General features: G+C 40.6%; 1 protein-coding gene across 3 annotated transcripts in view; it reads right to left on the bottom strand.

The window, feature by feature from the left end:
• Window positions 1-27,437, bottom strand: part of LOC129841030 (arfaptin-1-like) — a 43,105-nt gene that overhangs the window by 10,440 nt on the left and 5,228 nt on the right. For 2 of the 3 annotated variants that reach the window (XM_055909140.1, XM_055909142.1), the window contains 4 exons: window positions 22,792-22,890; window positions 15,349-15,448; window positions 5,430-5,542; window positions 4,394-4,615 (listed from right to left, as the gene is read on the bottom strand). In XM_055909140.1, the coding sequence (XP_055765115.1) occupies window positions 4,394-4,615; window positions 5,430-5,542; window positions 15,349-15,448; window positions 22,792-22,890 (534 nt within the window). Of the gene's footprint in view, window positions 1-4,393; window positions 4,616-5,429; window positions 5,543-6,336; window positions 6,445-15,348; window positions 15,449-22,791; window positions 22,891-27,437 lie in introns of all 3 variants that reach the window. The other variant, XM_055909143.1, reaches the window with a different exon arrangement.

Here is a 27,437-nt window from a genome sequence, read left to right as displayed (position 1 = left end):
CCGTTTTGAACATGCAACTCCATACGGTTCAACATTAGTTGCGGCTGAACAGTTTGTTTGTGTGTTTAACTCTGCCTGTAAACACGCTGGATGATTCCGAATCCATTGAAGAGCTTGTACGATTCATTGACGAGAGATACTTACGAACTCAAAGAAACATGTCGCTGGTTTGAGGATTCAAGCATTGGATAAGGACAACCAACCCAATCAGCAAAACAAACCAAAACCAGGTTGGCCAATAGGTATCAACGATGGAACCAAACCATCACCTACCTAGTAAGTGGGCGAGTGGGGAGAGGTTTACTGATATGGATGTGGACTTGTTAAAATCCATCAATGAAAGGCTTGCCAAACTTGATATCTTGGATATATTACGAGAGGACATCAATGCATTATGTGCTAGTCTAGAATTCAGCCCACGTCAGATTGATGATCTAAGGAAAGAGAACACGGCGCTGAAAGGTACTGTAGACTCTATTCATAGCAAGGTGGAGGTGGTGCAAAGGGAGAACAAACAACTTAAAGAAACCTTGCTTGATGTACAGTGTCGATCAATGCGGGACAATCTAATATTCTCAGGGATACCGGAGAATGACAACAGCAGAGGCTGTGAGGACACTGTCTGAGACTTCATGTCAACTCAACTAAAACTGCCCACTGATGTTGTGCGTAATGTCACTTTCTCCAGAGTCCATAGAATAGGTAAAGCCTCTGGAAATAGGCCACGGGCTATTATTGCATGTTTTGACAAATTTAAGCAAAAGGAAATGACGAAGAACACGGGGAGAGAACTCAGAAACACTGATTTTGGGATGAATGATCACTTTCCCACCGAGATCAATGAAAGGAGAAAAAAACCGATATCCCATCATGAAGGAAAAGCGTTGCCTGAATCAACGAGTCTCCATGGTGATGGATAAACTTTATATCAACGGGCAATTGTATCAGGACTCTAGCGTAACTCCCTGGCTATTTTAATTTAATGTTCAAATCTGAGTTTGTGTGTTGTAGTGTAACTATAATGAATTCATGCTCTATTGATCTCTACTTGATAAGGAAAGGGCTGCATATAGCTCAGGTTAATGTATGTAGCCTTCCTAACAAAATACATGAGGTTTTTAACATGATCAACATAAATAATATTCATATTTTGGCTTTGACCAAAACGCATTTAGAGTCATCTGTAAATGATGGGTAAATTAACATTCAAGGATATAGTCTACTGAGAAGGGACAGGAATAGGACTGGTGGGGGTGTAGCACTGTATATTCAGAATCATATACCTTTTAAGAGGAGGGATGACCTTAATGTATGTCAAATAGAGGCACTATGGGCTCAAGTACATCTGCCTCACAACGGCACCCATATTGGTAGGATGTGTGTATAGACCTCCTAGCTCTAAGGTGTCCTATCTGGATGACTTATGCACTGGGTTTGACCAGGCCACAGATAGTAACAGAGATGTATTTATCTTGGGTGATTTTAATATAAATTGGAAGGATCACAATAATTTGAATAGAACAAAATTGATGAGATATGCCAAGAACTGTGGTTTGAAACAAATGGTTAATGATACTACTAGATCTTCAATTAAGTTGGGTCATCGTTCAGACGCATGCATTGATCTGATTTTCTGTAATATACCATTGCAATGCTTAAAAGCCAGATCAATGCCAGTGGGCTGGACAGACCATAATATTGTGACCATAACCATGAACACCAAGGTTCCAAAGAAACCCCCTAAGATTGTGGTCAAAATACATTTTAAAACATTTAATCATGAGCTATTTCTAAATGATTTGGCTGCTGTACCCTGGGAGCTGATTTATCTAGAGGATGACTTAAATCACGCTACAGAATGTTTTATTGATTTGCTCACTGAGGTAATGGACCATCATGCCCCTATAAGAAAGAGTACAGTTGGTGCCCGTCCATCTCCATGGATTGATGATGAACTGGGTGAGGTTTTTTCTCAAAAATATGGCAAAAGTCTTAGCAGCCAAGTCAAAATTAGAAATTGATGAACAGAATTATAGAACATTACGTAATTATGCAGTTAAATTGAATCGAAAGAAAAAAAGTTATTTTACAACAATGCTTTTATTGATTGTAAAAATGATTGTAAAAATGATATGGAACACAGTTAAGGGCTTTCTTAGGACATCTCTCCTCATAACCATCTAGTGTGGAGGTTGACAGGAGAATCATAACAAAACCAGTTGATATCGCCAATCATTTTGCAGATTTTTTTTTACAAAGAAAATGTATTTACTGGGCAACAATGTAAACATACATTCTTCCAAACAAGCTATTGTCCAATGGATTGATGATCATATTATGAGCAACAAGATCTGCTCTTTTAGTCTGCAAACTGTGTCAGTGGAGGAGGTATTAAACCTATTGAAGTCATTACCTGATGGTAAATCTACAGGTTATGGTCTTATGGACAATTTTTTGCTTCGCTGTGCTGCTCCCCAGATTGCAGTTCCACTGAGATACATATTTAATTGGTCACTGGAAAAGGGGATGTTTGCAAATGTATGGAAGCATGCGAAACTGTGTCCTATTCCGAAAGACTGCAAAGAACCCATTACGCCTGCCAATAGTCGGCCAATTAGTCTACTCCCTACACTCGGTAAGATATTGGAGGGTATTGTGAGTTGACAAATGTGGGAGTACATGGAAAAGAATGATCTGATTACAGCCAATCAGCATGCTTATCGCAAAAACCATTCCACTACCACTGCATTGGTTGACATGACTGACCAGTGGCTCAATGCTATGGATAATGGCAAGTTTGTGGGTGTACTATTTTTAGATTTCAGTGCAGCATTTGATTTAGTGGATCATGAAATAATTTTGACAAAATGAATGCATTATGGTTTTAAGGAGGTAGCATTGAATTGGGTACAGTCATATCTAACTGACAGGAAACAGTCCACCTATATCAATGGTTCATGTTATTCCCCTCGTGTGTTAAATTGCAGGGCAGCTGCCTTGGGCCACTTCTTTATTTAATATATACCAACGACCTTCCCTATGCCTTAGTTGAAACTCAAGCTACTATATTTGCAGATGATACTACAATTTATGCAGCAAGACAATCGGTTCAACAGGTACAGCAGGCTTTACAAGGAGATTTGGAGAATATCAGTGAGTGGGTTTGCCAAAACAAACTTGTTTTAAACACCAAGAAAACCAAAGTTATGTTGGTCTGTTCAACTAGGAAAAGGCCAAAACAGCATGGGATACAATTAATATGGGAGGAGTACAAATTGAAGAAGTGGCAGAAACCAAACTATTGAGAGTGCAGCTAGACAACTGCTTATCATGGTCGTCTCAAATAACTAATCTATGTAGAAAAAATATTAAAACAGCTTGCATTATCAGAAGGATAGCTAAATATTTACCAGAAAAAAATTATTCAGTAAATAACACAAGCATTAATTGAGAGTCAGGTGAACTACTGTTCTGTGGTCTGGGGAAATGCATCATCAAGTGAAGTTAGGAGGCTGCAGAATGAACAGGACAAAGCAGCAAGGATTGTTTTAAGGTGGAGATATGGTTCTTCTGTTGCAGTCATGCGCAGTGTTCTTGGTTGGTCATCAAATCGACAAGATAATTGAAAAAAACATGCTTATTTTATTTCAGAATATACATCATTTAAAACGGCCAAGTTTTATTCACAACGGTATTCAGTTGGTAAGAGACAGACATTCAGTAAATACTAGGAATAGATTGTCCACCATCTATGCGTTATCCAGACAGAAAAGAGAAATAGGCAAAAGAACATTTCGATTTAGAGCAATAAAGAAATGGAATAAATTACCTGAGCAAACTAGAAACCTTTCAATATATACATTTTAAAACGATTTAAATATAATAGATAGAAATGTTGTGGGACTATAGTAGATGAAGAATGTATATTTTTTAGATTGAGTATTTGTTGGCTCATTATGTTAGTATATTATGTATGTTTGTAATAGTGTGTTACATGTGAAAATGCGTTTGTATTATAAATTGTATTTCAATGTTTAAGGACTCTTGGAAGATTAGTCCAAATGGGGACTAAAAGAGATCCAAATCAAATCAAATCAGTGGTTATGAGAAGAAAAAAAAAGTGACGAGGAAAGGTTGTCCTTTCAGAGTATTGACAAAGAACCAGAGCCAGAAATGGCCATCCTTACAAGTTATGCCCCAAACCACAGATCTAGGATGAGGTTACTTTACCCCCAATCCTAACCTTACATTAACATTACGGGCATAAAGAATTAAAAAAAAATCCTATATCAGTGGTTAGTGTCAACTACTTCAACCTACTCCAGCTTCAGGTTGCTCGGTAAGGTCAAAGTAAAAAAATAAATAATAATAATAAATAGAGTGTCTGACTCACATGGAGCTCCGGCGACTTGAGGCCGAGGTCAGCGAAAGCGTCGCCCAGCTGCCGCTGAGTCTGCATCATCTGGGTGAGCTGGTTGGCCAGAGTCTGGGTCAGCTTGACCACGTGCTCGTACTTGAGCTTGTTGTCGCGCAGCACTTCGATCTGCCCCTCCAGCTCCAGGTCCACCGTCCGTGAGCCACGGCCCAGCTTCTCCGACAAGATCTGCCTGGTGCACTGCGGGGAGAGAAGTGTTAGCATTCCTAATGTAACTGACAACATAAATGGAACGATTTAGCATTAGCATTCTAAAATAACGGACCTTGCGTTTCAAACAAGTTAGCGTTAGCATATATTATCCCAGTGTAACTGACCTGGGGGTTTCGAACTACTTAGTGTTAGCATCGTTAGCATCCGAGAGTAGCTGATCTTGGTTTCAAACGAGTTAGCACTAACATTGTTAGCATTGAGAATCCAACATCAGATACAGTCAGAATCCTAGTGTAACCAACCCCAGGTATCAAACCCAGGTCATCGACTTGTCTCAACCATGTTAGCCCTCCAAGCTAAAGCCTGTGTGTTGGCTCTGGGAGCAGACAGATTTTATTTAACGGTTATCTAAAGCTGTGATCACATTCAAGGCAATATCTTTAAATGGATATTAAAAATGTGTATATAGTGTTGTGTATTATCACTGAGAAACAGTTTGGCTGCATCAGATGTTCTACAGTAACCCTTTTGTCTCGTTCTTTTGTAAGTGTACAATAAAGCAGGGGAGCCATCGGTAAACATTCACAGCACAATGGGGAATTATGGACAGATGAGATCATAGGTAGCTCACCAATCCAACTATGGCTATGAAAAGCTGTGTGTGTCTGTTGCGATGCCAGCTGCAGATGCAAGCCAGTTTGAAAAATGAAAGGAAAAGGGGTAGTTTACCTGTCCAAGTCGGAAATGGATTGTGGGAGGGAGGGAGGGACTAAGGAAAAAGCAAGGTTGAGAATATGTGAGTGAGAAGGAGGGGGCAGTAGGTGCTGGTGGCAAGTATTACTTTGTATGTGTTGATGCTCCACTTCCTCACTAGGTCCAGTTTCTCCATGGCCGGGTTCTTCTGGTCATCTGCCAGGACCACCGGCCCGCTACGTGGCTGCCCTTGCATAGTGCCTGAAGAGAAAGGCGACTGTCATGAATGTTGAGAGAGGCTGTATCTGTTAGCTTGGGGCTCTGGTAAGATATCATAAAGTGTTAAGAGAATATAAAATGTAGACGTGAGACTACGGTGAATCAATCATAGGATTGATATGCAATTTCCAGTCGTGTCAGACTGGAACATGGAGACACCGAGTCAAAGTTAGATGCTGACTATGATACTTTGACAATTATCATCTTCAGCTAAAATACCACAAGTATATACGCTTACCTGCAGGGGAAATACAAGCAACTGCAAGGAGTTTCATTTAGAGTAGAAGGGACAACCTGCAAGGAACTACAGGAGCCCAGTGATGCAAGGAGGATACAGGAGTTAAGCAGGGATGCTGATTAAAACTCAGGGGAAGCTGTGTAAGGCTTGGTTGGTACTAGCAAGTGTGTGTTTGTGAGATGTTGAAACAAGACGAGGACCCTTACAGCCAGCTATGGGAGAAATGCAGACAACCGTCAGAATTAGTTGCCAGTAGCCTAACCTCAGCTGTTACGAACCAGGGACCACCGTCAAGCTTTCAGGTAGTCACATCCTTCACAGCTAGAAGCCAACGGTGAAATTGAACGAATAGGGAGAGAGAGGGGAAAGACGCGAAGACAGAAGAGAAACGGCAGTAGAAGTCGATGAAGGACGTGGACGATGGATTTTGAAGGAATGACAGAGCCTTGATAAAAGAGGGAGCCAGAGAGAAAATCCCAACTAGAAAGGAGGGAGCAGAAAGCAGGTCCGTATTTCTCATCTCTGTTGCTGTAGGTACCTTTCTGTATCTCAGTCTGACTATCGCTGATGGGTCGCGCCAGGCGGCTAGCCACGGCCGAGCTGGGAGCTACAAGTGCCACGGGAGACGTGGGCTGGCTTGCCGACACTGGAAACAGCAGGCAACAGTGGCGATTGATTAGTGAGTCAACACCCCCCTATCTAGAGCTGTCAAATGGAACATCCCATGGGTGTTCCTTTAAAATGGCACTATAAATGTGGCGGCACACCACTAAGACCAAATAAGGGGTGTAATCTGGAGATGACAGGCACATAACAGTACCACTGGACTAAAATGGGATCCAATGGGTTCAGTGGCGCAACTAGGTTCATATTGTACCAAGTAAAGACTCCTAAAGCAATTGGACTACCTGACATCACATTGGACAATGTACTATACCGGCACCTTGATATTTGGTTTGATGTTACTTCTCAGTGAAAACTCCATAGGGTAAGCCTATGCTTCACTTTTAATGAAAAGCACTGAGATGTTGCTGTAAAATGACAGTGTTCTATCATTATGGCCTTACTGTCTTCATAGACTTGCCTTTGGACGCTTTTATGGGTTAGCCAGTTGAGATGGGACAGATCAGGTTGGGGCCTGTATTCATAGTGTCTCAGAGTAGGAGTGCTGATCTAAGATAAGTTTAGCCTTTTAGATCATAAAGAATGAAATATCATACAGACAGATCCTAGATCAGCACTCCTAGATCAGACACTGAATACTGGCCCAGGTCAGGAACATTCTCAGCGTGTTGATGTTTCATCATGAACACCACATACCCACAAAACACACAGACAGGCAGGCAGGTATACAACAAACAGCAGAGTTAAAAGTTTGTTCGACCCAACACCGCCTTGCTGGTGATGACTGGGCGTTAAAGCACATGCTAAGTATGTGGCTACTATCAACCAACAGTAGTGTATGCTACCATATCTGCTAGCCATGACAGAAAGGACTACCCCTTTCAAAGTGTACCCACTGCATTATGATTATTAACACCCATGTATTTTTTCAACTGTGCTGTTTCATAAAAGTCATGAACCTTTCTATTCTCATAGTTTCTACAGATTGTAAATGAAAATGTTTTGTTAACCTCTCTTGGCTAGGGGGCAGTATTTTGACATCCGGATGAAAAGCGTGCCCAAAGTAAACTGACTGTTACTCAGGCCCAGAAGCTAGGATATGGATATATGTAGATTTGGTTAGAAAACACTCTAAAGTTTCTAAAACTGTTAAAATTATGTCTGAGTATAACAGAAATGAAATGGCAGACAAAACCCCGAGGACAAACCACCCCTCTGCCCCAAAATATTCAGCCTACCTCTATTTTTTATGGCTATCACTTTAATTATACGGCTATGTCCTGCCAGATTGCAGTTCCTAGGGCTTCCACTAGATGTCAACAGAAAGAGTTTCAAGCTGGCTTTTCTAGGTGGCTCCCATTTTGGCTGTAGTGTTTCCAAGCGCGTGGAAGAGAGCGCGTTCTTTCGTACTTTTCTCCGGTAAAGACAATAACGATTCTCTGTCTTAAATTTTGAGCGTTTATTTACGTATTAGGGTATTTAAGGTTTGATGGGAAACTGGGTGGATTATTGACTGAAGTGCGAGTTATGGATATAAAGGACATTATCGAACAAAGGGGCCTTTTGGAGTGCACACTCTTGGCATACTCTCAACCAGTTTCATGAGGTGGAAAATATTTCAATTAATGTGGAATTTCTTTCCCTCAATGCATTTGAGCCAATCAGTTGTGTTGTGACAAGGTAGGGGTGGTAAACAGAAGAGCCCTATTTGGCAAAAGACCAAGTCCATATTATGGCAAGAACATCTCAAATAAACAAAGATAAACGACAGTTATTACTTAAGACATGAAGGTCAGTCAATCCTGAACATTTCAAGAAGTTTAAAAAGTTTCTCAAGTGCAGTCGCAAAAACCATCAAACGCTACGACGAAATTGGCTCTCATGAGGACTGCCACAGAAAAGGAAGACCCAGAGTTATCTCTGCTGCAAAGGATAAGATCACTAGAGTTACCAGCCTCAGAAATTGCAGCCCAAATAAATGCTTCACAAAGTTCAAGTAACAGACACATCAACATCAACTGTTCAGAGGAGACTGCGTGAATCAGGCCTTCATGCTCGATTTGCTGCAATGAAACCACTACTAAAAGACACCAATAATAAGAAGAGACTTGCTTGGGCCAAGAAACACGAGCAATGGACATTAGACAGGTGAAAATCTGTCCTTTGGTCTGATGAGTCCAAATTTGCAATTTTTGGTTCCAACTGCCGTGTCTTTGTGAGATGCAGAGTAGGTGAACGGATGATCACCACATGTTTGATACCCACCGTGAAGCATGGAGGAGATGTGATGGTGGGGGGGGGTGCTTTTTGGTGACACTGTCAGTGATTTATTTAGAATTCAAGGCACACGTAACCAGCATGGCTATCACTGCATTCTGCAGCGATACGCCATCCCATCTGGTTTGCGCTTAACTTCTTAATAGGGGGGGCGCTGTTTTCACTTTGGAAAAAATCGTGCCCAAATGAAACGGCCTCGTACTCTTTTCTAGATCATACAATATGCATATTATTATTACTATTGGATAGAAAACACTCAGAAGTTTCTAAAACTCCACTAGATGTCAAAAGGCGGTGGAATGGGGTGTCTAGTTTGATTTGAGGTCGAACAAGCTTTTGGAGTGGCAGGTCAGCCATTTTGTTAGTTTTCCAAGGCGCGCGAAGGACCTCAACATTGTCTTCTGATAAGCGATCGGTATACACGGCGAATATCTCCAGCTCTGATTTTATTTGATACATAAACATCATAAAGTAGGTTTTTTCAACCGAGTTTTATCAGTTTATTCAACGTTTATTGGGACTTTTCCATTCTTTACGCCAAGAGAGGATGGGAATGTTACCAACCTTGGCTAGCATTGTGGATCGAATTCGACAGAAGAAATGGACATTCTAAAACCAAACAACGATTTATTCTGGACCAAGGACTCCTTGTACAACATTCTGATGGAAGCTCAGCAAAAGTAAGAAAAAATGTATGATGTTATTTCGTATTTCTGTGTAAAACGTTGAGACCTATTCTCCGCCGTTTTGGTGAGCGCTGTCTGTTATGGTAAAGTTATTTTTAAAAATCTAACACAGCGGTTGCATTAAGAACAAGTGTATCTTTCATTTGCCATACAACAAGTATTTTTATGTAAAGTTTATGATGAGTTCTTTGGTCAGATTAGGTGAGTGTCCAAAATATCTCAGGAGATTCTGGTGAATCAATGCTACGTATTCACAATGTATAATCAGGATTTGTAGCTCTAAATACGCACATTTTCGAACAAAACATAATTGTATTGTATAACATGATGTTATAAGACTGTCATCTGATGAATTTGTTCAAGGTTAGTGATTCATTTTATATCGTTTGCTGGTTTTTGCGAAAGCTACCTTTTGCGGTGAATCAATGTATGTGTGTGTTTGGCTACTGTGGTTAACTAATATAATTCTATATTGTGTTTACGCTGTAAAACACACAAAAAAAATCTGAAATATTGTCTGGATTCACAAGATGTTTATCTTTCATTTGCTGTACACCATGTATTTTTCAAAAATGTTTTATGATGAGTATTTAGGTATTTCACATTGCTCTCTGTAATTATTCTGGCTGCTTTAGTGATATTTTTGATGGTAGCTGCAATGTAAAACAATGATTTATACCCCAAATATGCAAATTTTCGAACAAAACATAAATGTATTGTATAACATGTTATAAGACTGTCATCTGATGAAGTTGTTTCTTGGTTAGTGACTAATTTTATCTCTATATTGCCGTTTTTGTGAAAGCTACCTATGTGGTAGAAACATGGTGAAAATATGCAGTTGTGTATTTGGCTATTGTGGTTAGCTAATAGAAATACATAGTGTTTTCGCTGTAAAACATTTAAAAAAATCGGAAATGATGGCTGGATTCACAAGATGTTTATCTTTCATTTGCTGTATTGGACTTGTGATTTCATGAAAATTATATTATATGATATCCCTGTCCCGTTAGGCTAGGCTATGCTAGTCAGCTTTTTTGATGAGGGGGATCCCGGATCCGGGAGAGAGAAGCGTTAGAGGATAAATGGGACTATGATTTGTTTTTCAACAGGACAAAAAGCAAAAACTAAAGCAGGAAGTAACAGTGACTCACTCAATATGGAAGTGGTCAGATGACGCGGATGCTATGCTACAGAACTGTTTTGCTAGCACAGACTGGAATATGTTCCGTGATTCATCCAACGGCACTGAGGAGTATACCACCTGTCACCGGCTTCATCAATAAATGCATCTACGACGACGCCGCCATCATAGTGACCCTACGTACATATTTTAATCAGAAGCCATGGATTACAGGCAATGTCCGCTATCATTGAGCGGGACACTAACCCGGACACTTATAAGAAATCCCGCTATGCCCTCCGACGAACCATCAAACAGGCAAAGAGTCAATACAGGACTAAGATTGAGTCCTACTACACCGGCTCTTATGCTCTTTGGAAGTGCAAGGCCTTGCAAACTATTACAGACTACAAAGGGAAACCCAGCCGCGAGCTGCCCAGTGACGCGAGTCTACCAGACGGGGTAAATGCCTTTTCTATTCGCTTTGAGGCAAGCAACACTGAAGCATGCATGAGAGCACCAACTGTTCTGGACGACTGTGTGATCATGCTCGCCGTAGCCAATGTGAACAAGAATTTAAACAGGTCAACATTCACAAGGCCGCAAGGCCAGATGGATTATCAGAACGTGCATTCCGAGCATGCGCGGACCAACTGGCAAGTGTCTTCACTGACAAGTTTCAAGCAGACTATATGATTCAGTCATAATTTATATTGAACTGTTTGTCATTGTCAGCTACAGAGTAGGCTACCCTGTAACTTTTGTCATACTAAAAAAGTTAATGCTAACGTCTCCAGTCATATAAAATGTAATAGAATTGTATTTATAAAAATCCAAGAAACGTATCTCATATAGCCTATAGCAGGGGTGGGCAAACTTTTTTGCTCGAGGGCCACATTGGGATTTTGAAATTCAAAAGGAGGGCGGCATTTTTTGGGGGACCAATTGTTTGATAAATTTGCGGGGGCCTCCCAAGTGGTGCAGCGGTCTAAGGCACTGCTTGAGGCGTCACTACAGACCCGGGTTCGATCCCAGGCTGGTTCGATCCCAGGCTGTGTCACAGCTGGCCGTGACTGGGAGACCCATGAAGCGGCGCACTATTGGCCCAGTGTCGTCTATAGCATACTCTACGCCACTACGCACTCAACCATGAATTGAAGTATTTTTTGCGAACACTGATTGAGGTATATTAGCCTAAATCATGACTACCCAATCTAATCATCACATTAGGAATAGTAGGCTTAGTAGTAGTCTGCAAATGCGATGATGCAAGGAATACTCTATTATAAAGGTGCAATTTTATGGTGAAAATTTGGTCTGTCTGGTGCCCACCTAACTAAAAGATACCTACACAAAAAATAACACAAAAACCTGACCTCAAATTGTCCCCTAATGTGGTTTAAGCATTGATGTGGACTTAGAACATCCATAAAATGTATGTAGGTTCAGAACTTTTGTGAAACAGCACAGTTGAAAAATATATGGCAAATAGAAATCAAAACTGGATGGTCTTCAGATAGATGGGAGGGGTTGAGGGTAGCTGAAAGATGGGAATAAAACCAAAAGGTAACTATTGTAAAATATACAGTGTACTTAAAATGTATATAGTATATATATATATATATATATATATATATATAAGCTGGAAGTAGGAGCCTAAATGTTGTTGTCCATTAGTTTACTCCAATTATGAGGGGGGTGGTAGGGTTAGGGAAAACTAATACTAAACAGAAAAAAATACATACATATCATACGTACAAAAGTTTAGGGTCACATAGAAATGTCCTTGTTTTTGAAAGAAAAAAGTACAAATTTTTTGTCCATTTAAAATATAAAATTGATCAGAAATACAGTGTAGACATTGTAAATTACGAATTAATGGAATATCTACATAGGTGTACAGAGGCAACCATCACTCCTGTATTCCAATGGCAAGTTGTGTTAGCTAATCCAAGTTTTTCATTTTAAAAGGCTAATTGATCATTTGAAAACCCTTTTGCAATTATGTTAGCACAGCTGAAAACTCTTGTCCTGATTAAAGAAGCAATAAAAAAAAAACTGTCCTTCTTTAGACTAGTTGAGTATCTGGAGCATCAGCACTTGTGGGTTCGATTACAGGCTCAAAATGACCAGAAACAAAGACCTTTCTTCTGAAACTCGTCAGTCATTCCATGAGAGAAATTACCAAGAAACTGGAGATATCGTACAACGCTGTGTACTACTCCGTTCACAGAACAGCACAAACTGGCTATAACCAGAATAGAAAGAGGAGTGGGAGGCCCCGGTGCACAACTAAGCAAGAGGACAAGTACATTTGTGGCTAGTTTGAGAAACAGACGCCTCACAAGTCCTCAACTGGCAGCTTCATTAAATAGTACCTGCAAAACACCAGTCTCTACAGTGAAGAGGCGACTCGGGGATGCTGGCCTTCTAGGCAGAGTTCCTCTGTCTAGTGTGTTTACTTTTGCCTATCTTTTCTTTTTATTGGCCAGTCTGAGATATAGCTTTTTCCTTGCAACTCTGCCTAGAAGGCCAGCATCCCAGAGTCACCTATTCACTGTTGACGTTGAGACTGATGTGTTGCGGCTACTATTTAATTAGCCTTTTAAAATGATAAACTTGGATTAGCTAACACAATGTGCCATTGGAACACAGAAGTGGTGGTTGCTGATAACGGGCCTCTGTATGCCTCTGTAGATATTCCATTAAAAATCAGCCGTTTCCACACACACACACAGAGAGTTGAAGTCGGAAGTTTAAATACACCGTAGCCAAATATATTTAAATCTGTTTTTCACAATTCATGACATTTAATCCTAGTAAAAATTCCCTGTTTTAGGTCAGTTAAGATCACCACTTTATTTTAATGCGAAATGTCAAATAATTCTCTTTTATTATTCTATTTCAGCTTTTATTTCTTTCATCACATTCCCAGTGGGTCAGAAGTTACCATACACTCAATTAGTATTTGGTAGCATTGCCTTCAAATTGTTTAACTTGGGCCAAACGTGTCACACAGCCTTCCACAAGCTTCCCACAATAAGTTGGGTGAATTTTGGCCCATTCCTCCTGACAGAGGTGGTGTAACGAGTCAGGTTTGGAGGCTTCCTTGCTCGCACATGCTTTTTTCAGTTCTGCCCACAAATGTTCTATAGGATTGAGGTCAGGGCTTTGTAATGGCCACTCCAATACCTTGACTTCGTTGTCCTTAAGCCATTTTGCCACAACTTTGGAAGTATGCTTGGGGTCACTGTCCATTTGGAAGACCCATTTGCGACCACGCTTTAACTTCGTGACTGATGTCTTGAGATTTTTTATATTTTTATTTTTTTAATTTTCTCCCCAATTTGTGGTATCCAATCGCTAGTAATTACTATCTTGTCTCATCGCTACAACTCCCGTACGGGCTCGGGAGAGACGAAGGTCGAAAGCCATGCGTCCTCCGAAGCACAACCCAACCAAGCCGCACTGCTTCTTAACACAGCGCGCCTCCAACCCGGAAGCCAGCCGCACCAATGTGTCGGAGGAAACACCGTGCACCCGCCCCCCTCGGTTAGCGCGCACTGCGCCCGGCCCGCCACAGGAGTTGCTGGAGCGCGATGAGACAAGGATATCCCTACCGGCCAAACCCTCCCTAACCCGGACGACGCTAAGCCAATTGTGCGTCGCCCCACGGACCTCCCGGTCACGGCCGGCTGCGACAGAGCCTGGGCGGGAACCCAGAGACTCTGGTGGCGCAGCTAGCACTACGATGCAGTGCTCTAGACCACTGCGCCACCCGGGAGGCCGATGTCTTGAGATTCTGCTTCAATATATCCACATCATTTTCTATCCTCATGATGCCATCTATTTTGTGAAGTGCACCAGTCCATCCTGCAGCAAAGCACCCCCACAACATGATGCTGCCACCCCCGTGCTTCACGGTTGGGATGGTGTTCTTCAGCTTGCAAGCCTCCCCCTTTTTCCTCCAAACATAACGATGGTCATTATGGCCAAACAGTTCTATTTTTGTTTCATCAGACCAGAGGACATTTCTCCAAAAAGTACCATCTTTGTCCTCATGTGCAGTTGCAAAGCGTAGTCTGGCTCTTTTATGTCGGTTTTGGAGCAGTGGCTTCTTCCTTGCTGAGCTGCCTTTCAGGTTATGTCGATATAGGACTCGTTTTACTGTGGATATAGATACTTTTGTACCCGTTTCCTCCAGCATCTTCACAAGGTCGTTTGCTGTTGTTCTGGGATTGATTTGCACTTTTCGCACCTAAGTACGTTCATCTCTAGGAAACAGAATGCGTCTCCTTCCTGAGCGGTATGACGGCTGCGTGGTCCCATGGTGTTTATACTTGCGTACTATTGTTTGTACAGACGAACATGGTACCTTCAAGCATTTGGAAACTGCTCCCAAGACTGAACCAGACTTGTGGAGGTCTACCATTTTTTCCCCCTGAGGTCTTGGCTGATTTCTTTTGATTTTCCCATGTCATGCAAAGAGGCACTGGGTTTGAAGGTAGGCCTTGGAATACATCCCCAGGTACACCTCCAATTGACTCAAATTATGTCAATTAGCCTATCAGAAGCTTTTAAAGCCATGACATCATTTTCTGGAATTTTCCAAGCTGTTTAAAGGCACAGTCAATTTAGTGTATGTAAACTTTCCACTTCAACTGTATATATTTATGGGACTGGAAATGATGCCGAAAATTACACTGATGGAAGCCACAATCTGCAATATTAAAGCTGATCTACCTAGAAAAGGAAAAAAACAGTAGAAAAGGAAAAAAACGGATACAGTCTTTACATTCAATTTGCCGCACGACATTTCTTGATAGTCTGGTTACTGTACCTTTGTATGGTCCTGATTCAATGATGCCCTCTGTCATCGAGGCAAAGTTGCCGGAGCTGATGTGGCTTTCTGACAGGTTCAGGTCACCGTAAGAAGGGTCCTAAAGTCAAGGAGGAAAAATGCATCGGTCAGAGGATAGGGGTTCACATGGAATAATACCCCAGTGGTGTAAAGTACTTAAGTCCAAATATTTTAAAGTACTAAAGTCGTTTTTTGCGGTATTTATAATTATATAAAACTTATATTTCACTACAGTCCTAAAGAAAATTCTGTACTTTTTTACTCCATATATTTTCCCCTGACACCCAAAAGTATTCGTTACATTTTGAATGCTAGCAGGACAGAAAATGGTCCAATTCGCACATTTATCAAGAGGACATCCCTGGTCATCCCTACTCAACACAAATGCTTTGTTTGTAAATTATGTCTGGATGTTAGTGTGACCCTGTCTATGCCAAAATAAAATAAACATTTAATTGTGCCGCCTGGTTTGCTTAATATAAGGAATTTTAAATTATTCAAACTTTTACTTTTGATACTTAAGTATATTTAAAAACTAATACTTTTACTCAAGTAGTATTTTACTAGGGCATTTTATATTAAAAAATGTATCTTTACTTTTACTCAAGTATGAAAATCGAATACTTTTTCCACCACAGGAATACGCTCATGAGTTTGACGCATTCTCACGGTTTACAGAAACTGAACAAATGCAGAATTGAAATGATCAAAAATGTGCCTATAGACAGACATCAAACGTGTCATAGACTGTCACGAAATGTAACTACAATCATCACTAAAGATGAAAAATACTCCTTACAACTGAAGGACTTCAAGAAATAAATGCCCTGCACAGGTTTTATGAGCAGAGATTTTCCCTTTAACTTCTCTAGGGTAGGGGGCAGCATTCGGAATTTTGGATGAAAAGCATGCCCGAATTAAACTGCCTGCTTCTCGGGCCCAGAAGATATGATATGCATATAACTGGTAGATTTGGATAGAAAACTCTAAAAAGTTTCTAAAACTGTTAAAATAGTAAAAAACCTAGAAAAACCCTGGAATTACCCTGCGGTTATGGAATCGCCACCTGTCCCAGACCTGTTGTTTTTCAACTCTTAATGATCAGCTATGAAAAGCCAACTGAAAATTATTCATGATTATTATTTGACCATGCTTGTCACTTATGAACATTTTTGAACATCTTGGCATAGTTCTGTTATAATCTCCACCCGGCACAGCCAGAAGAGGACTTCCTAGGTTTTGGCCTTTCTAGGGAGTTTTTCCTAGCCACCGTGCTTCTACACCTGCATTACTAGCCGTTTGGGGTTTTAGGCTGGGTTTCTGTACAGCACTTCGAGATATTAGCTGATGTACGAAGGGCTATATAAAATAAAATTGATTGATTGATTGAATTAGTAGGTGTCCAAACTTTTGACTGGTACTTGCTTAATTAATATTATGTTGTTTCTATACCAAGAAAAACCCTCTCAGTTTCCGTTAGGTTGGAACGGAAAATATGGAGCTGTACAACGTGATGGTCGGGAGTAGGCTACAGTACTTGGCTATTTAGCTAAAGAATCCCTGTGAGACCCGGGTTCAATTCCCCGACGGGGAGGAAGGACTAGGATGTCCTTGTAAATAAGAATTTGTTAACTGACTTGCCTAGTTAAATAAAAAGGTTACACTAAGAGCATTACATTTCTACACCCAAATTGTAGTCTGACCAATACCCAACTGGAGATTAAGTGAAAATAAAAATCATTGATTTATCAAGACCAGTCTCCATGCCTGTCTCAGAACAGCGTGAAACGGTGCTAAAATAGTAGTAGGCTATTGCTTCAAATCCTTTTGCTTCTAACTTCAATATGCTCTTTAAATAAATAAGACCTACCCCACTTAACAGCACATTACTCAACACTAGTGAGACTCATGTCGCCTACAGTATATCGAAAAATATGACGTGACTCTCCGCCAATAATTACATATAGAGGATTGGAGGATTCTAAATGAAAACCAAAAGCAGCCTCATGGGTCTCCAAGTGGCAGCCGGCACGGGTAACATGCATTTTGCACTGCGATGACTTAGACAGCTGCACCACTGGGGAGGCCCAAACCACAAATTATCAAAATACAGAGAGGTGTTGGTAAAGGTATATTGTCCTGCTAATAGCACATAATGGGCTATTATAATATTGTACATGGTGTCCAGGTCAGGATAACCAAAACATTTCTTTATTAAAAGACTTTCAGAAAGAATGTTGGTACTTATTTATTTTGATCCAAAGCCATGAATGAGTGAGTCACTCAACTTTATGTAGGTGCCAGGCTATATGACTGTGCCATCAACTTGATAATATAATGATATTTGAGGATATTTCATTTTCCAAAAAATTAAAGAAAGCATTTGTAATCTGAATAAAAGGTCAAAATAATATTTGTAAAGGCCCAAAACATTTTTAGAGGGAGAGAAACGCTGGGCCAATTGTGCGCCGCCCTATGGGACTCCCAATTACGGTCGGATGTGATACATAATAATACTTTGTATTATTTGTTTTGTCTTCTCTGGTGAATTAAACTGAAATTGCAACTAATCACGGCCGGTTGTGATACAGCCAACCTAACTTCGAATTCTCCCCCTACCCTCCTAGGCAAGTCTACTGTCCAGCTACCTGCTAATAGCCATAATGGCACTGTACAACGTGAAATAGTATTTTCCAGTAAGCAACCATTTGTTCACCTTCATTAGACAACTTTGTTCCAATATTTCTGTAATTCAGTGATATTTATTCACATATTAATCGTTATGGATCCATAACTAAATAAACATAGGCATTTTGAAAGAGTATTTAACATTATTTTATTAAGAAAGCATAAAGATGCCATTATTAGTTACATTGTTTTAGTTTGAACGTGCAGACTGGCACAAAGAACAGCGGGAACGTGGGGGTTGTGCACCACAATGGGATATTGTCCTGCTAATAACAGGGTTAATAATATATATCTGTGAGAATATCTAAGGGGCTTTTATATAATTCTAAATTAATAAATCAACGCTTTGTTTAAAAAATATATTTATTTTGGAGATTATTTAATTTTAAAATAACGTAAAATGAGCGAGAAAAAGGCCATTCTTGAACATGGGGTGAGACATTGTTACTAATTTGTAAATAAAGCCAGTTTGTTATTTATAATTATTTATTTCTGTTTTTAGAGGGAGAGAAACCAAAAACCTACAGTCATCTCATGGGTCTCCCAGTCAAGGCCGGCACAGGTACTGAACCAGTATCTGTAGCAACACAGCTTGCACTGCAATGCAGTGTCTTAGACCGTTCCGCCACTGTACAACGGCGCTGTACAACGTGACTGGTTGGGAGTGAGCTACAGTAAGAGCAAAATAATCCGAACAAAATAAAATCATAAAAACCTCAGTGTAGCAGTTTTAGTAAGTAATACTGAAGTCGTGCCCAATTATCAGTTTCTATTTAGGTTTAGGTCACCCATTCATTTTCAGTTAGAGACACAGTAGGACCCAAAAGCATGATCAGTGCGCTAACTCCCCCTTGCGCTGTTCTGGAGCAATGAAGTGGTGATGCAGGGTACCATACTAAACCACACATTACCTCTAAGTCCCGCAGCATAAATCACAAAACTTTTAGTGGAGCAACCACTGTATGTGAAAGCTATAAACCAATCCACCGATAGAAGAAAATATTCCTGCAAGTTATAAAAAATATTGATTAAGTGTGTTTGGGAACAGTACTGGGTGAATGTGATTGGAGAGTTGTGTGAGCGTAGAAATAAGATATAGAAATGTGCATAACAAGACAAGTGAAATTTGGATAATACGCTTTGAGATAATGTTATCTTGGGGTTCTGTCCATCCCTGCCCATCATAGAATATCCCGGGGTGGTATTGAGAGAGGGGTGGTATTTTAGAAAGTAGAGGCAAGTCTATAATTTCTGGAAGTCTAGAGAACGTGAAGAGCATTATTCCTGTGACCAGCAAGGCCGTGTCCGGGAACTTTCAGGGGGGTTTTCCCGCTGGGAGATTGCTGAGCCAATGAATTGGTTGATGTGAGTACCTAAGAATTTCTAACATTCTATTTGGATTATGTGAAGATATGAAAATATGATGAATTGTATGTGTGTATAATCGATTTTTATTCTTCCCAGTATGGGAGGAGTTGATATATTTATTGAATAAACCTTTTTCCATGAAATTAGAGCGAATTAAAATGGAATCTCAACGTAACTTATAACGTCGTACAAAGCCGAGGGTATTCATCATACTAATTATCATTGCAGGATTAATGTGCGGTAGTAAAGTAATTGAAATATGTTGCATGAGAAAACAATCTGGTTATATTAAAAAGGGGACATAGTAACCAATACTGAAAAGGGGACATACGTAAATGCCCAAAAAATAACTTTTTGGTCAGTGTGGTGTGCGTAACCTTTATTTTCAATGACAGCCTACCCCGGCCAAACCTGGACGACGCTGGGCCAATTGTGTGCTGCCCTATGGGACTCCCAATCACGGTCAGATGTGATACAGCCTGGTCTCGAACCAGGGACTGTAGTGACGCCTCTTCTACTGAGATGCAGTGCCTTAGACCGCTGCGTCCATGTGTTAACTATTGAACTGTACTAGAATGCTTAAAAAGGAGGCAAAAAATGTTAAATATCGTTATTGTTTTTTTTGGGGCAGGAAAAATATCGGATATCAGCCAAAAATGTCATATCGGTGCATCACAACTGACAACCAATTATCCTCCTCAGAGTGGAGGAGAATACCTGCTGCCTGATCCTACTGATTACAACTACAATCATGTAGCTACAGTGGCAAGCTATATGAAATTAAATCCTTTATTGAATAATTATATGGCACTAGGAATAGGGTTAGACTATCTTTGACAAATAGGCCTAGACTATCATTGCTGGGGAGATAATTTGGTAACTCTTTACTTGACACCCAGTGTCATGGTCATAACCATGTCATATGTCATGACAGCTGATATGACAAGTTATACGGTCATGACCCCTATATTTACAAGTGTTGTGACATATATTGCGTTATGTTATGGCTGGTTATGAAACCTACATAAGTGTCAAACCCCACATTTATTCATATTATATATTTTTTCAGCCAAGTAGTTTCCTTTGGTTTGAATCTTAAATCCTTTGTTGTTGTAATGAACTCTTTACGGTCATGTTTTTTCATCATTTTTTAAATAACTTTAAAAATATATACTTTATGACACCGTCATGAAGCTTTATGACACCGTCATGAAGCATTATGACCATCATGTGTCACTTTACTTGGACTAAGAAAATACCCTAACAATGTCAAGAAGCATTATGACCATCAATCATATAAGCCAGATGTCTTTAAATCTGTCATTAGTCAAAAAGAGGGTGTTTTATCCTGCTCCTGAAATCTGCTCTTGCATTCATCCCAGTCATCAGCAACAGCGCATTGGGGTAGGTACATGTCTGACATCAATGTATGCGCAATAACATTGATAATTTTACAACAAACATAGTCATGGCCAAAAGTTTTGAGAATGACACAAATATTAATTTCCACAAAGTTTGCTGCTTCAGTGTCTTTAGATATTTTTGTCAGGTGTTAATATGGAATACTGAAGTATAATTACAAGCATTTCATAAGTGTCAAAGGCTTTTATTAACAATTACATGAATTTGATGCAAAGAGTCAATATTTGCAGTGTTGACCCTTATTTTTCAAGACCTCTGCAATCCGCCCTGGCATACTGTCAATTAACTTCATGGCCACATCCTGACTGATGGCAGCCCATTCATGCATAATCAATGCTTGGAATTTGTCAGAATTTGTGGGTTTTTGTTTGTCCACCCGCCTCTTGAGAATTGACGACAAGTTCTCAATGGGATTAAGGTCTGGGGAGCTTCCTGGCCATGGACCCAAAATATCAATGTTTTGTTCCCCGAGCCACTTAGTTATCACTTTTGCCTTATGGCAAGGTGCTCCATCATGCTGGAAAAGGCATTGTTCGTCACCAAACTGTTCATGGATGGTAGGGAGAAGTTATCTCGGAGGATGTGTTGGTACCATTCTTTATTCATGGCTGCGTTCTTAGTCTGTCTCTGAAGTTTTTCCTGGAGAGAAGTGCCTTCTTTGCTGCCATCCTCCAAAAGTCTTCGCCTCACTCTGTGTGCAGACGCACTCACACCTGCCTGCTGCCATTCCAGAGCAAGCTCTGTACTGGTGGTGCCCCGATCCCGCAGCTGAATCAACTTTAGGAGACGTTCCTGGCGCTTGCTGGACTTTCTTGGGCGCCCTGAAGCCTTCTTCACAACATTTGAACCGCTCTCCTTGGAGTTCTTGATGATCCGATAAATGGTTGATTTAGGTGCAATCTTACTGGGAGCAATATCTTTGCCTGTGAAGCCCTTTTTGTGCATACATTGATGACGGCCCATCTTTCCTTGCAGGTAACCATGGTTGACAGAGGAAGAACAATGATTCCAAGCACCACCCTCCTTTTGAAGCTTCCAGTCTGTTATTCGAACTCAATCAGCATGACCGAGTGATCTTTAGCCAAGTCCTCGTCAACACTCACACCTGTGTTAACGAGAGAATCACTGACATGATGTCAGCTGGTCCTTTTGTGACAAGGCTGAAATGCAGTGGATTTTTTTTGGGGGGGGGATTCAGTTTATTTGCATGGCAAAGAGGGACTTTGCAATTAATTGCAATTCATCTGATCACATGCAAATTGCCATCATACAAACTGATGCAGCAGACTTTGTGAAAATCAATATTTGTGTCATTCTCCAAACTTTTGGCCACGACTGCAGTGTTGATACTTAGGCTATGGTGTAATGTAATGGTTTGCCTTGTATGGTAGCTTTTGTGGGTTTTGACACTCATGTAGGTGGCATAACCAGCCATAAAATAACAACATACCATATGTCACAGCAGGTCCAAATATATGCGTTAATCCATATTATGACTATGACGCTGGGTGTCAAGGTATTTCTTGCCCAATTTATCCATCATTACATGTGTGGATTTTTTTTTTTTAACAAGAACAATGGAAGCCAAGCCATCTGTGCCTTATGAATGACTATAGAAAGAATGCCAGTCAGTGCAGGGCTATTCATTATGTGGAGGCTGGTGTGGCTCTGACTTGGGCAAACTGCTGATTTCGACATGTTCCAGGAAGTAACATTGTGTATCCACTTGCCCAATCGAGCAGTGCATTGTCCCACTGGCTCTGATTGCAAAGTTGCTTAAGCCTACCTATTCATTCTGTCCTCGTTATTATGTCGCAATAATGCGGTTCCCTTTCAAATAAAAAAAACTAAAGTACAAACTCAGTTTTGAGAAGCAGTGCGTGCATGTAATTATGTGTAGTGAGTGAGTGCAGTGCCAAAGGGGATGCTCTTTCCGGCCTTTACCCTGAACACATCCTCGTGGCTCTCCTCCAAGTCTCCATTGCTGGTGACCGATATCTCTGCCGCAGGGCTCCTGTGGACCTCCTCATCCATAGTGCTGTCCTGCAATCACAAACAGATATGGTAAGATATTAAACACAGTGTTTCATACATTGCATGAGACTTAGCTCAATTTCCTCTTCCAAGTGTGCACGAGTGAAGCTGTAGGCCTACGCTTTTAACCGAAAGTTTGTCTAGAAGAGTAAGTAGAGGGCTCTCAACAGAATTGGATGACTATGGGCTGCCATCTTGTGGTCACTGCCACCAGAAGTGATGAACAATACTGCAAGATGTTATCTTATTTGAATGTTTTTTAAACAGAGTCTCAAGCTGAGTTATTGTATAAAAGGAGATCAGTCAACTTTCAGAGAATTACACAAGTTACCTCACATGCAAGCTCACCTGAACACTTCATAGAGCAAGAATAATAGGAAAACTTCAAATGGTTTTTAGAGCACTGATAAGGATTGAGAGATGTGGTTTAGTGAGGAAGGGGGCCGAGGTCAGGTTAGGGGAGAAGGAACAGTTTATGGCCCACATCACTTAATTTCCTGCCTAGCAATAAAGATGTAATGTTCAGAGAGAAGGAGACTACACCCAAATTGGGAGATAGATAGATATATATACAAACAAACACTACCACTGGTGGAAATTGGTTTGTCTTATGCAGCTGTATGACCCAGTGGGTGAATAAACTTGGTTTGAGCTTGATTAACTTCTTATGGCTGCAGGGGCAGTATTGAGTAGCTTGGATGAAAGGTGTACAGAGGTGCCCAGAGTAAACGACCTGCTACTCAGTCATAGTTGCTCATATATGCATAGTATTATTATTATTGCATAGAAAACACTCTGAAGCTTCTAAAACTGTTTGAATTATGTCTGTGAGTATAACAGAACTCGTATGGCAGGCAAAAACCTGAGGAAGTAGAAATTCTGAGGCTGGTCGATTTTCAATCAAGATCACATTGAAATTACAGCGAGATATGGATGTGTTTTCACTTCCTACGGCTTCCACTAGATGTCAACAGTCTGTAGAACTTTGTCTGATGACTCTACTGTGAAGGGGGGCCGAAGGAGACAGGAATGAGTCACCACTGTCATGAGGTTGCCATGAGGTGACCATGCTCATTCACATGAGAGGGAGCTTCGTTCCATCGCTCATCTGAAGTCAATGTAATTCTCCGGTTGGAACGTTATTCAAGATTAATTTTAAAAACATTCTAAAGATTGAATCAATACATCGTTTGACATGTTTCTACGGACTGTTACGGAACTTTTGGACATTTCGTCAGGTTTTAGTGAATGCGCTCTTCTGAAGATGGATTTGTATACCAAACACGTGACAAAAACAGCTATTTGGACATAAATGATGGACATTACCGAAAAAAACAAATTTCTTGTGGAAGTGGAAGTCCTGGGAGTGCATTACGACGAAGTTCAGCAAAGTGAAGATTTATAATGCTTTTTATGAGTTTTGTTGACTGCACAATTTGGGCGGGTAACTGTATTGCTTGCTTTTGTAGCTGAACGCTGTTTTCAGATTATTGAATATTGTGTTTTTCTGTAAAGCTTTTTGAAATCTGACACAGCGGTTGCATTAAGAACAAGTGTATCTTTAATTCTATGTAAAACATGTATCTTTCATCAAAGTTTATGATGAGTATTTCTGTTATTTGACGTGGCTCTCTGCAATTTCTCTGAATATTTGAGGCATTTCTGAACATGGCGCCAACATAAACAGAGGTTTTTGGATATAAATATGAACTTAATCGAACAAGACATATGTATTGTGTAATATGAAGTCCTATGAGTGTCATCTGATGAAGATCAAAGGTTAGTGATTCATTTTCTCTATTTGTGACTCCTCTCCTTGGCTGGAAAAATAGACAAATTTTTCTTTGAGTTGGTGGTGATCTAATAATCGTTTGTGGTGCTTTCGCTGAAAAGCCTATTTGAAATCGGACACTGTGGTGGGGATTAACAACAAGATTACCTTTAAAAATGGTATAAGACACATGTATGTTTAAGGAATTTTAATTATGAGATTTCTGTTGTTTGAATTTGGCGCCCTGCACTTTCACTGGCTGTTGTCATATCGATTCCGTTACCGGGATTGCAACCATAAGAAGTTTGTGTTATGACTGAGTAAAGGACTCTCAAATTGCCTCATTACCTCAGACAAAGCAGAACTATCTGGGTCAAGCAGAGTAATTGTACTGCTTCACATTTATGAAATAGCACTCCTCCATGGAATCTGGGCAAGGCAAATTCAACAAACACAAGGGTGAAGCCACTGTCAGTAAATATACAAAAAAATGTCCACATACCAGACCAAACAAAAGTTCCAGTTGTCAAAACAGATAAGGCTAAATGTCTGGTATGATATTGTTAAGAAGAGAGTCAAAGGGCAACCTTTCAAGCCATTTAGATACTTCAGTCACATGTTGTCACCCATAGGGAGAATATGTAGGACTGTGAGAAGCAGAACCTTCACACCTTTTCCCACAGAACCACACTGACTGTCTGAGTCACCGCCTGAAAAGGCTAAAAATACAGATGGGCGTACTTGCTAAAGCAGCAACACCAACCCTGTTCATGCAGCAGGAATTGTGTTGGTCAATTAAGCATGAATCTGTGTGTTTAAAGGCTTTGCTTAAAGCATGGGTCAAGGACAGCTACAATTTTAAATAACTATTCATTGAAACACTTCAAAGATTCATCAATTCCAAATTCTCTATAGGACATCAATTATTATTAGGCTATAGGTAGAAAACCTTGTGACATTGTCATCATTGACCCATAAGGAATTACTGGAACGGTGGTTAATAATTGGCTTTTTGATGTTGGCTATAAAATGTTAATGGCATAGGCAGCTGTATTACGTCAGTAAGTCAGGCTTTGACACATTGGCTTAAAACACTACCATAACTTCCTCTTGCAAGTTGGACACAGTAGAATGGTGTTCACACACACTTAAACAAAAGCCTGAATGACAAAAACTTTGCATTTTTAGGGCCAGGATACCAAACTTGGCATAGCTACGGTGGAAGGCTAGCACTTTTATAGCACCCAGTCAGTATAAAGCTAACTCATAGCAGCTATATTATCTGCATTTCTGATGGTAGGATAGGAGGTTGGCACTTGACATGGTCCCCTGGCATTGTCAAGGGTTTATTATTACTTGGAAATACCAAAGTCGAACATGAACTCCACCCCTCAGTTGCCTTGGACTGTTGTCTAAATAATAGACAGCTAGCCAAGAAAGGCTAGCACTAGCGTAAATGCTTGTGTGAAGTGCAGGTAAGCTTAACTTCTCCGTTCACAGACCATGATAACGAGATCAAGCAGTGCTAATGAGAACATCCAAATGAGAGGATGAGCCAAGCCCTTAAGAAGATTTAAAATGGCATCACAGAGTGAGCCAAAATCAACCGGCGAATGGGACAGGTCTGCTTCATTGGAACCAGATGAGATCAAGTTCATGAACCAAGAGTAGGCTATCTGGAGGATACACATAAAATGTGTTGCTGCCTAAATATTACTATTATTTCGCACTCCACACAAATGGGAAAATACACTATAAACAAGCGCAAACACAGAGCACTGCTTTGTTTATGTGTGTGTGTCATTTGGTATGTGCATGAGTGCATGAACCGCTCCAGAAGACAAAACCTAATAAAGACAAATAATATTTTGGAAGCTCATCCGGGGAAGAAGTAAGCCAGTATACTTTCTCCTTATTCTGTTGCATTAGGACAAAGCATAGGACCTAATGCATTTCCAATAGTTCAATAGGATTCAGTGTATGAATCTGTCATTGGACTTGTTTTAAACATTGCCAAAAACGAGCTCCACAAGAAACAACGAGCTTCGTGAAATGATTTGGACTGCTTTGGCAGTGGAGTGTGCCAACGGTGCAGAGAGAACCAGGTATCAGAGAACACACAACGTGAAAAAGGCCACAAGACGCCCACATGCAGGCAGGCAACAGAGACATCCACAGGTAGGCTTGTCTAACTGTTGAGGTAGATAAGACAGACTCCCATCCATCTTGTCCTCCCAGAGTACGAGTTGTAACAAGCCAATATAGCTGTACCAATTCCTGAAGAACAAAGACTGGTTACAAGACACAGAAATGGTTCTAAGGTACTGAAAGGGTGAACATGGTTTGACATATCAGAGAGACAGAGCTCAGGCCCCTGGAGCTCAGTAGCCTGGAAACTAGCTAACAAGTGGGGGGAGGGAAGGATAACAACAGCAGCCTCCTGATCAGCTGAGCCATGGGAGGAAACCAAGGCTTGCTTCTTAAAGAGCAGGGCAGAACGTAAGGCAACCGGGGCTTACTAGCGAGACGGGTAAAGTGATTGCATAGTATGTGACTACTTCATGCAGCCCATTACAGAGATCGAGTGCATAAAAGATAATCTTTCTATCAACAAAAAAAAGAGGCAGTTATTATGAATCCACGACACTTCCGGAGGGCATCACCACCTGAAGCACACTCCATTAATGATGCATAGTTACTCATTTGACGTTGGGAAGGACCCAAGATAATCTGCATCGAACTAACAGCTTGGAGTGGTCGAACACAACAGCAGGGGATCTGACAG

The sequence above is a fragment of the Salvelinus fontinalis genome, chromosome 42 (genome assembly GCF_029448725.1).
Source record: "Salvelinus fontinalis isolate EN_2023a chromosome 42, ASM2944872v1, whole genome shotgun sequence".
Lineage (NCBI taxonomy): Eukaryota > Metazoa > Chordata > Actinopteri > Salmoniformes > Salmonidae > Salvelinus > Salvelinus fontinalis.
Note: the sequence above shows the minus strand (reverse complement) of the source record. Positions and strands in the feature narration are given on the sequence as shown.